Source organism: Cannabis sativa, chromosome 2 (assembly GCF_029168945.1).
Source record: "Cannabis sativa cultivar Pink pepper isolate KNU-18-1 chromosome 2, ASM2916894v1, whole genome shotgun sequence".
Taxonomy (NCBI): Eukaryota; Viridiplantae; Streptophyta; class Magnoliopsida; order Rosales; family Cannabaceae; genus Cannabis; species Cannabis sativa.
Window position 1 is genome coordinate 71,102,712 of NC_083602.1, and position 13,630 is coordinate 71,116,341.

The 13,630-nt window shown below is 37.5% G+C and overlaps 1 protein-coding gene across 2 annotated transcripts; it reads right to left on the reverse strand.

Moving 5' to 3' along the window:
• Positions 1-6,412: 6,412 nt before the first annotated feature.
• On the reverse strand, positions 6,413-13,407 carry LOC115718969 (lysine-specific demethylase JMJ21). 2 transcript variants are annotated; one of them, XM_030647802.2, is made up of 16 exons: positions 13,069-13,407; positions 12,798-12,911; positions 12,622-12,677; positions 12,265-12,407; positions 11,737-11,934; positions 11,394-11,593; positions 11,007-11,106; positions 10,344-10,913; positions 10,019-10,141; positions 9,829-9,909; positions 9,397-9,722; positions 9,032-9,283; positions 8,607-8,691; positions 8,262-8,487; positions 7,817-7,985; positions 6,413-6,768 (listed from the first exon to the last, which is right to left on the reverse strand). In XM_030647802.2, exons 1-16 carry the CDS (start codon positions 13,248-13,250, stop codon positions 6,630-6,632), a joined length of 2,964 nt encoding a protein of 987 aa, XP_030503662.2. In that variant the 5' UTR covers positions 13,251-13,407; the 3' UTR covers positions 6,413-6,629. The 2 variants fall into 2 exon arrangements, with proteins under 2 accessions (XP_030503662.2, XP_060966832.1); XM_061110849.1 differs by having other exon boundaries at positions 10,344-11,106; positions 13,069-13,388.
• Positions 13,408-13,630: the final 223 nt, after the last annotated feature.

Sequence of the window (13,630 nt, forward strand, 5' to 3'; positions counted from 1 at the left end):
ATTGAATGAAATTACTTATATGGTCTATGTAGCAATTAGAATTTCTATGCTTAATGCAAAGGCTAATTAGGCTTTTTTTCTCCTCGAACTTTGACATGTACCAAATCATGCCCTCTGAACTGTTTTGTGTAACACACTAACTAGCATAGGCGTATTACGTGATTTTTAAACGTAATGTACAGCTCGTTGCTAATCAACGAGGTTTATGGAAATCGTGATTAATAAAAAAATTTCCTTTTTAATTAAACTTATAAAATATCTATACAAAAATACTCGGGATCCCGATTACAAAATATTTTACAAAAGTTAACTGACTAAACAAAATACTTGTCGCCTAGTGACTAATTACAAAAAAGCACTGTTGTCCTGAGGATCGTACGCTCCAGGCCTAACCGCCCCGACATGTACAATCTTCACCGGCTCGCTCTCACGGTTCTTCAGCCTTAGCCTTTCCCTTACCTACACATAAACATAGCATTGTGAGTCGACAAACTCAGTAAGAAAAGCATAAATCATAAACATACATAAATCCCGGGTTATGATCAGACGCCCATACCCCTGACCATAACCCTAACTGCCGTGTCCCACAAGATACTGAGTCCCGAACGTTCATAGGACGGTACTATTGACAAGTAACAGCCTATACTCGGTACACTGGTCATACTCCAGCTGCTAGTCATACTCTAGCCCGTACCGATGTGTTACATTATCAGCCTATACTCGGTTCACTGGTCATACTCCAGCTGCTAGTCATACTCTAGCCTAACCGATGTGATACGGTCACATAGCACTGTACCACCAACCCTAGTATCAGCCTATACTCGGTTCACTCGTCATACTCCAGTTGCTAGTCATACTCTAGCCTAATCGATGTGATATGGTCGGATGGTACGAAGCCAACATACATATCTAATGTAATCTAACAGGCTTCCTAACATGCACGCTAAATATGTAATATATATGGAGCCTTGGAAACCGGTTCCACTCCTTGTGCCAGATCTATAACGAAATCAATCTCTCGCTGAGGTGGTAACCCTGGAAGTTCTTCGGGAAAAACATCTAGAAATTCTTGAACCACCTTGATGTCCTCTGGCCGAATGGTATCTGGCCGAGTGGTGTCCATCACCACAGCCAGAAACCCTAAACAACCGCCATGTAGTAGTTCCTTAGCTGACATGGCCGAAATCACCGGGATCCGAGATCCCCGAACCGAACCAAAAAACACAAAAGGTTCTTCACTTTCCGGTTGGAAGATCACCATCTTCCTCTTGCAATCAACACTAGCTGAGTATTTAGATAGGAAATCCATTCCTAAAATAATATCGAAATCTACTAGGCTCATCTCTATCAAGTCAGCACTTAACTCTCTACCATCTATTCTGATCGGCATAGACCTAATCCACCTTTTGGAGATAACTAACTCTCCGCTAGGTAATAGGGTTCCAAACCCTGATTCATAACTATCACACGGTCTATCCAATTTACTAAAGATTCTGGCTGCCACATAGGAATGTGTGGCCCCAGAATCGAACAGCACGGAGCAAAATGAGTTATTAACCGAGAGCTGACCTGTTACAACTGAGGGGCTGGCTTCTGCATCAGCATGCGTGATGGCGAACACCCTAGCTGGAGTGGGTCTCGCCGGAGCCCTGGGTGCCTCTGGTCTGAGCTGGGGACAATCCCTCTTGTAGTGTCCGGGCATGCCACACTGAAAGCATCCCTGACCTTTGCACTCACCCAGATGGTGCCTTTTACAACTGGGGCACTCTGGGTACGAAAACTGGGTCTCAACACCACCCTGACGGCTGCCTCTACTCTGGTTCCCCCGGAACCTCTTGTTCTGCCCCGAGTAACCGGATGCAGTGGATGTTCTCCTCTTCTGGTCCATGGCCGAACCACTACCTCCCCTGCTAAATCCTGATGCAGGAGGGGTAGGAGCCCCGCCACTCACTGGAGTACTAGCCGACTCCCACATACATCCAACTGCACCCTCAGCTCGCAGTGCCTTCTCCACCATCTCAGCATAGGTGGTCTTGTCGTCGGTGGTGATCATAAGGTCATGTTTGATCTTCACATTTAATCCATCCAGATACTTCTCCTTCTTGCTGAAATCGGTTGGCACTATTCCCGAGGCCAACCTCGCCAACTGATCGAACTGGGTGGTATACTCTGTCACGCTCATGTTTTCCCGTTGGGTCAGGTGGGTGAACTCTTTCCTCTTGGCAATTCTAACTGCCTCGTTATAATACTTCACGTTGAAGAGTTCCTGGAACCTTTCCCAGGTCATGGTGGTGACATCATGAATCTGAGACACCATGTCCCACCAGACTAGAGCGTCTTCTTGGAACTGGAAGGTGGCACACACCACCCTGTCATTTCCGGTGACACCCATAAAGTTCAATATCTTGGTTATCACCGTTAGCCACTGCTCGGCTTTCATGACATCTGGACCTCCCTGAAAAACTGGAGGTGCTTGCTTCCAGAACCTTTCATACAGAGGTTCCATTCTGTTCGCCGCTACCACTATCTCGGCCTGAGCAGCAGGGGCGGGTGCCACAGGAGCTTCTGGCACAGGCACTGCAGGAGCCCCATGCTGCCTCAATCTCTGAATCTCTAGATCTTGCTTTTCTATCATGGCTTGCATTTCAGCAAACCTAGTCTCCCAATTCTGGGCTTCCTGATCGGCTTGGGCAGCCTGTGGCGGGTTCTCATCACCCCGACCACGAGCCCTGCCCCTGGGACCTCTACCACGGCCCCTAGCATGCGGGGGAAACTGAGCTCCCTGACCCTGATTTGACCCTACTGAGTTGCCCTGACTCCTGGTGTTCCGCCTGGCGTCCATCCAGTCTGAACAGCCTGCGAAACCAAGAGTTGGCACATCAGGTCATGATCAAAGAGAGCTTACTAATGCCGCTTAATTTAGAAATTAAAAACATGGGCCTATTCTACTATCAGGCTACTAACATGCTTCCTATCAGGCTTTTCTTATTTCATAATAAATATATAAGCTACTAAAGCAATAAAAGCTTACTGAACCGTAGAACGAGCTAACTGCTGATGATGATTGTACATGTCGTGACGATCTTCGAAAGACAACCTGGCGGCTCTGATACCAAATTGTAACACCCTAACTAGCATAGGCGTATTACGTGATTTTTAAACGTACTGTGCAGCTCGTTGCTAATCAACGAGGTTTATGGAAATCGTGATTAATTAAAATTTTTCCTTTTTAATTAAACTTATAAAATATCTATAGAAAAATACTCGGGATCCCGATTACAAAACATTTTACAAAAGTTCACTGACTAAACAAAATACTTGTCGCCTAGCGACTAATTACAAAAAAGCACTATTGTCCCGAAGATCGTACGCTCCAGGCCTAACCGCCCCGACATGTACAATCTTCACCGGCTCGCTCTCACAGTTTTTCAGCCTTAGCCTTGCCCTTACCTACACATAAACATAGCACTGTGAGTCGACAGACTCAGTAAGAAAAGCATAAATCATAAACATACATAAATCCCGAGTTATGATCAGACGCCCATACCCCTGACCATAACCCTAACTGTCGTGTCCCACACGATACTGAGTCCCGAACGTTCATAAGACGATACTATTGACAAGTAACAGCCTATACTCGGTACACTGGTCATACTCCAGCTGCTAGTCGTACTCTAGCCCGTACCGACGTGTTACAGTATCAGCCTATACTCGGTTCACTGGTCATACTCCAGCTGCTAGTCATACTCTAGCCTAACCGATGTGATACGGTCACATAGCACTGTACCACCAACCCTAGTATCAGCCTATACTCGGTTCACTCGTCATACTACAGCTGCTAGTCATACTCTAGCCTAACCGATATGATATGGTCGGATGGTACGAAGCCAACATACATATCTAATGTAATCTAACAGGCTTCCTAACATGCACGCTAAACATGTAATATATATGCATACTGTTATACTAATCTTACCTCAATTCTGAATTCAGGTGTGCCGGTCAACCTGACTGGAACGAACTGCACGGCGGTTTACAGGCTCCTAAACCATAACAATCACAACAGTATTAAGTGATATGCTAAATCACTTCTCGAGGACTTAAACTAGAAACTAAAAGTTTCCCTATCGATAAAAAGCATGGCAATACCCCAAATAACATAAAAACGAGAAAATCTAGGGTTTTTGAAAATCACCCAACCGGCAGACCGGTTGCCCAACCGGAATTCCGGTTCTGGGAATTTCAGAACCCCATCTGGAATTTCGGATGCACAACCGGAATTCTTGTTCCTCGCAGGAAACTTTCAAAAAAATCATAACTCAATCAATTCAAACCCAATTAAAACCAAACCTTCCAGACCTGCTATTTAGACCTTGAGGAACATTTCTAAACCCTCAAAATCGAGCTTCATGCATACAAACAAAAATCACCATTAAAGCATCAAGCTTTGAGTTCCAAACTCAAACTTGATAAAACAACACTATCATGCATCAAACCTTGATTAAAATTACATATTCATGCATATAAAAACTACAGAAACTGAACTCAAACACAATCAAACTTTACAGCAGCTATTTTCACATATTCACTTTGAAAAACCATAGTTTTGAGTATAAAATTCCAAGCTTGAAACAAAGCAACTAACATGCATCAAAAATAGCTCTAATCTACTCAAATAATCATGCTTAAACCTCTGCAAACAACAACAAAATCACAGCAACAACACCAACCTAAACTAAGCATGCAAACCTTCATTTTCTTCCCAAAAATTTCCAAGAAACAAGAAAAGAAGCTAGAACAAGGTTTACCTCAACTAGAATTACTTTGAACTTGCTGAAAATCACTTGAATCAAGCAAGAAAACCCAGCCCTAGCAATTCCCAAGCTTGGCCGAAAAGAGAGAGAGAGAGAGAGAGAGAGAGAGAGAGAGAGAGAGAGAGAGAGAGAGAGAGAGAGAGAGTTCTTGAAATTTCTAATTTTCTAAGTTTTTTGAAATCTATGAATAATGAGAGTGAAATGCAATTACAACCCTTACTTCCGCCAACAAATAACATCAATTAACATTATTTTCCATTTCTAAGTCCACTAAAGGACAAAATAACAATGGGGCAAAATGACCATTTTGCCCCTTCACACTAAAATAGCATAAAGAGCACTAAAGGGGTATTTTTGGGAAATTCTAAATTCCCGGCCAATCCTGACGTTCCCAATTAATAATAAATCGTCCCAATAAACTAACATATTAAGTTGTGATTTTACTGAGCCAAACACCGAGTTCCATGTTACCGGGCACCAGAAATGCAAAATCATGAAAATCACTAAATGACATAAAATGCATTTCAAAATTCAATAATAACAGTATAAATAATTATTTAAATAGCTATAAATAATTTTCCATAATTAAACATAATTAACTGCTAATTTCCAAATTAAACTAAGCGGTCTTTACATTTTGGCTGCTAAATATTTCTCCTGAATTATTGAGATTATTAGATTTAAGGAATTTTGTCTAATTTTATTCAATTTTATTGTTTCAGTGATTGTTTATTTACTAAACCATGCTCCCCAAACTTTGATATCTACCAAATCATGTTCCTCAAACTTTGATATGTACTAAATCATGCCCTGAACTTTCATCTATGTTAGAATTTTTTTTACTAAAATTAGACAAAAGTCCTTAAATCTAACAATCTCAATAGTTCATGGAGAATTTTTTAACAGCCAAAAAAGTTCAAGGGACATGATTTGGTACATGTCAAAGTTCGGAAAAAAGAAAATCTTAATTAGCCTAATGCAAATTATGTGTAATTCACTACAGAATTGTAGGACTTTTACATATAATTTGGATTTTATATATCCTAATAAGAATATAGATATAAGTAGTTAATCCGCTATCAAGAATTAAACTTACATTAGACCATACAAAATTGGTCCAATTGATATTAATTACCCTAAATTTTAATTATTGATATTTGCTCTTCTTTTATTGCTTATTTTATTTTTCTGCATTCTCATTTCCAATACCAATTTTCATTTTTACCAAATAGAAATTATAATCCAATTTAGTTAGTACTAAATTACAATTTTTTGAGATTCGACCTCTCGTGTGAATTACTACTTGAATGATACATGTGTAAATATTCGCAACAAATGATTTATGCTAATTTTTTTGTTTGACCGTTCAGCCACTCCCGTACAATCACGCCCAACAACTTGATAAGCTAGCTACCCACTTGAGTCGAGATTACTTAATGCCGATTCAAGGTAATGATATGCTGATACATAGACTGCAACAAAATGGTTGAGGAAAAACGAAATAATCAGTTTTTCGTCAAGACCATCTCCATTGCATGATTCAACACAATAAATCAACAATGTACATTAATATCTTGAGATGTAAATAAAAAGTAAAGTGATAATCAATAAACAATATATATTTTTTTTTTAAAAAAAAAAAAACAATTATTACAACATTACAATTAAAAAACAAAAGTGTTAAAGTCCCTCACTAATTATTGTAATTAAAAATTATATATTTATTACAGACAAATTTGGTACAGTTTTTAGAACAAAAGATTCTCTGCAAAAGTTGGAAATTTTTTTATTATTTTTTTAAAAAAATAAAAATGATCAAAGAAGACCTTTGTAACTGTTTAAGTCACCCCACACAGTGTGCTCAACTTCTTCCCAGGATTTTGCTTCTTTTAGTTCGTCCCATATACTAAATATAGCTCCCAATATATTATCTTCATGAACAATACAATAGCACCTACAGTGGATGATGACACATAAAAAACGTTAGTTGATAATAAAGTTGACACTGTGTAGCGTATGCAGTGCTGTAGAAAATTATAAATAGAACAATGAAAAAATCCAAACTTAAAGTCATTATTGGGATCAATAAAAAAGATTTAGACATAGTTGCTATGCAACTTTATTATTGTGGTCATCACAGAAACTTTGTTTATTCACCGGGAAAATAAGTTGTTCAATAATTAAGCTCCGCTCTGTGAATAGGTAATTCAATGAAAATGAATACATTTCCATTTTACTCCTTTGTTTGGTTGAAATTTAGGTGGCATTTAGTTGGAGGTAATAAAATAGAATGAAATATAAATAATTTTCATTTTATTTCTTTATTTGGTTGCATTTTAAAATATTGGAATGTCATTTCAATTGAACGTCTTTTCTATCATTTTGGTAATATGACTATTCTATTTTGAAATAGAAAAAAGACTATTCCAATGTAACATGAGAAAAAATTTAGTAATTTTTTTATCAATTTTATTTTATACATTTTAAATTTTATTTTATTCCAATTCCCATTCTCATTCATATTTTTATGTTTTCATTTCTCCCAACCAAACGCCACCTAGTATAGGAATGTCATTCCAAGACTTTTCCGAAACAACTTTCTTTCCAAAAAGGGTCCAATATCAAGTCAAACATGGGGTCACCTATAGCCTTTTTCTCCTCCAACAAAATGTAATCTAGGAGGAAATGCGGAAACTAATCAAAATGAGTGCAATTATCAGATATATTTCTTCTCCAACAACAGTAGTCACAAGATCCAACAAATTGTGGTACACGTCATATTATTTGATATTTATATACCTTTTAAATACCACAATTTTTCTAGGTTCAAACTCATTCCAACTTTCTTCAAATGATGCACATCCAATTATCAGATATAGATGGTAGATATGCAGTGTGTTTACCAAAATATCTAACATATTATATTGCACGTAATTCAAGGAAATATAGAGAGATAAGATGAACGAGCAAACATATACGAAGACTAGGTGAATATCACTTACATAGCATGGTATGATAATCGTTCGTACTTGTGACCACCCTCCCCTGACTTGGGCTGATATGAACTTTTCACTAATGGAAGTTTATAACTTTCTAATAACTGCTTCAGGAGGCGGGGGTTACCTCTAAAAACATCCAAGTATAAGGGTATCAAGTCGAAAATGGGGTCACCTACACAACAAAGGGAAAAGAAATAAAAGACTAAAGTATTGATAAAGAAAGTAGTAAATTGGTACCGCAGCACAAAGAAAGTAATACATTGTTTCATATTTCAAATTATGTACGTATAGTTTTACGGAAAAAAGAAATTATGTATGTATAAATACTTCAGTTTCCATCTATCCATATCACGCATGAGAATTTACTCAGATCATAATTGAAATATACAGTAAACTAGCACATAAACATCAATAAATGGACCAGTAATTTTCAAATGGAAGAACTAACCGACAGACAGATCACTGAAATCAAGAAGGTGACTAGGATGCCATGATTTTTCCATTGAAGTGTCATCACAGCCATTCATGGAGCTATTACATGGGGAACTAGCTTCTTTCAAAGCTTCACTCAATTTAGAATTCTTATTACCATGTTCCATGTGAATATTGTCGTCCATAATATCCGAGTGTATCCAGGAGAGGGGTTTAGAAACTTTGCTTTTGTCATTTTCAACCTGAAACAAAAAGAAAAAAAAAAAGGAAGGGTCAAGATATATAGAAACATATAGACAGTGGATCATTCTGACAAAGTGATCTTGACATGATTAAGCATGTGGATGGATGAGTAAGAGACCTCAAAAGCAAATAGCAATTCAGCAAAATTATCTGGGATGTATTCATCAACTTTCCCAATTAGAAAGCTAGGAATCGGATCCCCCCTGCAGAATGTAACTCAAACACTTTAGTAAAAGTTTCACATCAACCCAAAGAAAATCTATCAACAACAATAGGCAACGTAGCAAAAGCTTCATAGATGAGTAGCATTCAAGTACAAACTTCAGCATCTTTAGTCCCAGATGAGCATGTGATTTGAGCAAAAATGTATAAGAGATACAGGTTTGTTTAAAAAGCATGAACTCTTTAAAAAGAAAAAAGGATCCCTCCCTCCACCCCTTCCTCCCCCCCTCTCTCTCTCACAGACACATATGCACACGCACACAGACACATCATTATAAAACGGGAATTGTAATCCTCTTGAGTGTGTACATATAGTAGTACCATGTAGTCAAGCGGTTAGAGGCATCCTTTTTCTTCTTATTTAGAGTTTTGACAAAGATGTCCCATTCAGCTGGCATGTTTAATTCATCAAAAGCTTCCCCATAACCATTAGTATGGTTAGATTGTACTGCACTTTCAGTATCTGATAAATTTGAATTACGAGATGGAAGTGGCAACAAATGAAGGTGGCGTAGCTGCTCACCGAGAAAGGAAGCTAAATTTAGCTCCTCTTCCCAGTTTAGTTTATCTCTTCTGCAAAAGGAAATATGAGAAAAAAGGGCTCAAGTCAGAATTATGCTACCTACACACCTACAGATAAATATCATCAAACGCGACTTAAAGAAGCACCAACTAAAATAACTTACAATTGTGCAAATATTTTTCCTTCGCATCTTTTTGTTATCATGTATGGCCATATCCTAGTGCCCCCAACTAAATTGAATGACGTAGTCGTCATCCCAGCTTTTCTATAGTCATATTGTTGCTTACTCCATATGCCAAAAGGAAAGCTACCTTCTTTCTTCACTGAAAGAAAATCACACTTGGAAATAACTTCAGGAACTCCACTTCCATCCCAAGGTACAATCTTATAAGACCCATTTTCAAGGTAAAGTATCCCACTGCTCAAAACTTCAGGGATATATTTTTGCAGAGGAGAGTTGACTTCACTAAGAAGGCTGTGAAATTCAAGCTGTGAAATACACACAAGTCAAAAACAAATATACGTACAAAAGATGCACACACAGAAATATAATAAACGTACGTATATAAAGAAGAAGAACAAGAAGAAGATGAACCTCAGTGCCTAAACCATAAAGTGAGGTTTCCAGTCCTTCTTCAACAAAAATTTTCACCACACAATTCGGCATGAGATAAACCTGTTGCCAATGACATGTCAGATTCTTTACTTCAAACTTCATTTGCATATATATTGATTTGTATATCACAATAGAAGTTATAATCTTGAATCATAGTAAACTAACTCACAGGATTGCTACCAGTGCCAACAGGAAGCCTTTCAAACTCTGTAGGGCGAGGCAAATTGTGGAAGACACATATTTCAGTCATGCATTCCAACCATCTGCCTGCATCTAGTGCGATACATGCTCCCTGTAACATTAAAAGTAAGGAGACTAACAACAGGAGAAAATAAGTATTTCAAAAAAATAAATTTACTAAGGCCTTTAAGAGAAGTTCTAGTTACAGTTTTTTATTTTTAATAACAATAATAGGGGCTAATATATACTCAGATGAACAGACAGGGCAACGAAAAGAATAATGGGTGGTTCGACAATAGAAAGAAATTGAGTACCTTCCATATTAGCTCTCGCATTTCTGGTTTACCTACCCAAAGCCTGTACAACCATTCCCTCATTTCCCGTTGTCCCATGCAATTACCTGAGCTCCAAGGAGAATTATAGTGGTCTCTCTCTTTATCAAGAAACTTAGTTAAGAAATCTATATCATAAGAGAAACCATTTTTCCACAATTTGTAATTTTTGGCAACATGATCCATTTTTCCATATTTTGGATTCTCTCCAGGTTCAATTAATGTCCTTGTTACTTCCCTTAAAAGGTCAGAGCAATTCAAATCGTCATTATCATAAGAGATGTTTTTGACAATATTCTCAAAACCATCATCATCAAGTGCAAGCAAACCAGCACGGCAGACTCCCTTATGACGGTATCCAGGTGCCATATCCAAACAAACAAATTCAAAGTTTCGAGAATTTACAAAATTCTGTGTAACAGCAATAGTTGTTTCTAGATTTAAGACACAATGCCACCATCCACTTGGAACGTAAATTGTCTCCCCAGGGAGTTGAGTACACTCAATTGGTTTATCTTCATCGGCAAGGAGTGGATAAAAATCTAACCACCACTGTTCACATATATAAAATTCCTCGAGGGTAAATTTATAAGGCAAAGAAAGATACCCAATTACAGAAAGAGCTAGAGCATTTGAATGGTATACCTGCAGTGAAGTTGGAGAATCAATGGCGACATCACCATCTTCTTCATTTACATGAACCGTTACACCTAAAGGAACTTTTCCAGGAGGGTACAATGCCCATCTGTATAAAAAAGATTACCAAGCGCTTTAGATGGATAAACAGGAGAAGATTGTATAGCCGATTGTGGATTATCACTTGGGATAGTTTATCAGGCTTTGGAAGATTGTTTCAGAGAAGCCTTGGTTGTTAATTAATCAAACTAGAAAAAAAGCCAGTGTGCAAACATTAACCCAAGTAGAAAAAAAGCCTAGTTTCAAGGAGATTATATTTTCAAACACTTCACATGACCACATTCAACAGGACAGGGCTAAAAGTATACTGCTTTTAAGCTGATAATAGACCTTCACCTTTTACGACCGCATAAAAGGGTATTCCAAGCACTGGTAAGAGCTGGATCAACATGCCAAGAGGCACCAGACCTCTCTGGTCCAATAATGAGCCATCTAAATGGAGGTCGCTGATCTCTGTCTAAGATATCAAAAAAGTCTTCTTCAAAAAGATGAGGCACATTATAATCCTTCAACAGGCCTGGTGCTACTTCCCCAAACTGCCCAAAAATTATACTAGCTCAAAATAAAATAAAATAGAACATACTCACAAATGTATGTGCGTGTGTATATATATATACATAGAGAGAGAGAGAGAGAGGAAGAAAGCATGCCATATACAAATGCATGACCGTCAATGTACCTTGTCGTCAAAAATATACAGGGGATCTTCATCGTGCTGCAGTTTCGTGTATGAGACATAATCTTTGAATTTCATCGATATTTTATTCGAACTTCTCTGAGAAATCTTGAATGATGTATCGCCATAGCTCATCAATAACTGGTCTGTTGTCCATGTATGCTTTGCTGGCCAAGTGTCAGCCAGGCCATTAAGCAAAATCTGTTAACATGGTTCAATCGCTGACAATGTGAACATTACTTGAAAAGAAAGAAAAAAGGACTACTAACGACAAGAAGTAAAAGGCCTTCTCCATAAATAAGGTTCTGTTTTATTAGTGTTAGTAAAAATAAATTTAAAAAAGTCTTCCCACTTTAAGAAAATTGTGATGTATTTCAATGAAGTGTTATAATGTCCGTGAAAAAGCAAGGTCTCTATTTTCAAGGTGCAATGTATACCCATAACACTTGTAAGGAATAGGGAAGAAGCTATTCTACCATCTAAATTCAGTATACTCTTGCAAACTCAAAAAGTAAACTGTTATCAACATACCGGTTTCTTCCCATCATACTCGCAATAGAACTCTTCTAAAGAAGGATTTTCCTTTCTATCCACATTTCCCTTGTCAAAATCAAAACCCGCCAATGTGGTATAGCACCTGTATAGTCTTTTATAGAGGAACCAAGAGTTGAATCCTGAGACAAAAGTAAACAGGCAATGGAAAAAGCTTATTTTAGTAAGTACTCAAAAAAATATATATATATAAATATATATATATATATATATATTCTTCACTGATCTTCAAAACGAACTAAGGAGAATAAATGAATAATACAAAACAATATAATCAAATTCACAACATAAAAGACTAAGATGCGGCCAATGGTCTTTACAAAAATTATTAATTACCATCAAAACGCAATTGTTTTCCGCCAAGTTCATCAGTTTCTCCAACTAGATGTCCTCTGCATCCAAAAATATATAAGTTGTAAACAAAATTTAACAAGGAGACAAGCGAAAAGAGATATAATTTAAATAACAAAAAGCACAAATATGTAATGATATGCTAAATTTCAGAGACATACAACAAATGCAATGTGGTTCTTTTCCAGGAGCCTTTGTACTGAATTGGACCGTTGAGACTTCGAAAACATTGCTTCATCCATAGTGGTTCTTCATTGCATAATATGTACATCACACTGGAAATTAAAAAGATAGGAAACAAAAATTACACTAACAATTTCCATAACGTCAAAGTTCCTATTCGGTTCTCGCTGATTCCACAATTCATTTTCCAAACAACTAAGTTTTCAGAAGAAATGAATACAGCAATTAGGGTAAGGAAGTAAAACAAACCTGCTGACACAAGAGAGACGAGCGAGGTCGGGAGGAGTGAGATACTCCAAGATGGCGCAGACGAGTTCATCGGGGAGAACTCGGAGATCTCCAAGGGCGGGCGGGCGGCGATCCCGTAGCTCCTCCGCCGGGGCGTCGGGATTCTCCATTGGCGAAAGTTTATTCTTTTTGGAACAATCCATTAGAATGTTTTATTAGTACAAGAGCAGAGACAAACTAAATCGGTGGTTCAATGGCAAAAATTGAAACGTAGCTTTTATTGGTCGTTGATTTTCTCGGTAAAGAGAGCTGGCTTTTGCTTAAGATTTAAGCTTGCTTAGGCTAAAATTACACGCTTTTTTTTTTTTTCAAAAGTAGCATCTATAGATAAATAAAAGTTAATTAGAATTTTTGTCTCTCGAACTTTGACATGTAATAAACTATAGGATAAATAGTGGCATAAGTACCTAAAATTTCAAATTTGTAAGTGACATAATCCCAATGTTTATTTTTAGCGACATAAGTACCCAATGTTTGTAAAACTGTAATTTTTCTCTAATTTCGTCAGTACAAACTCTGTTAT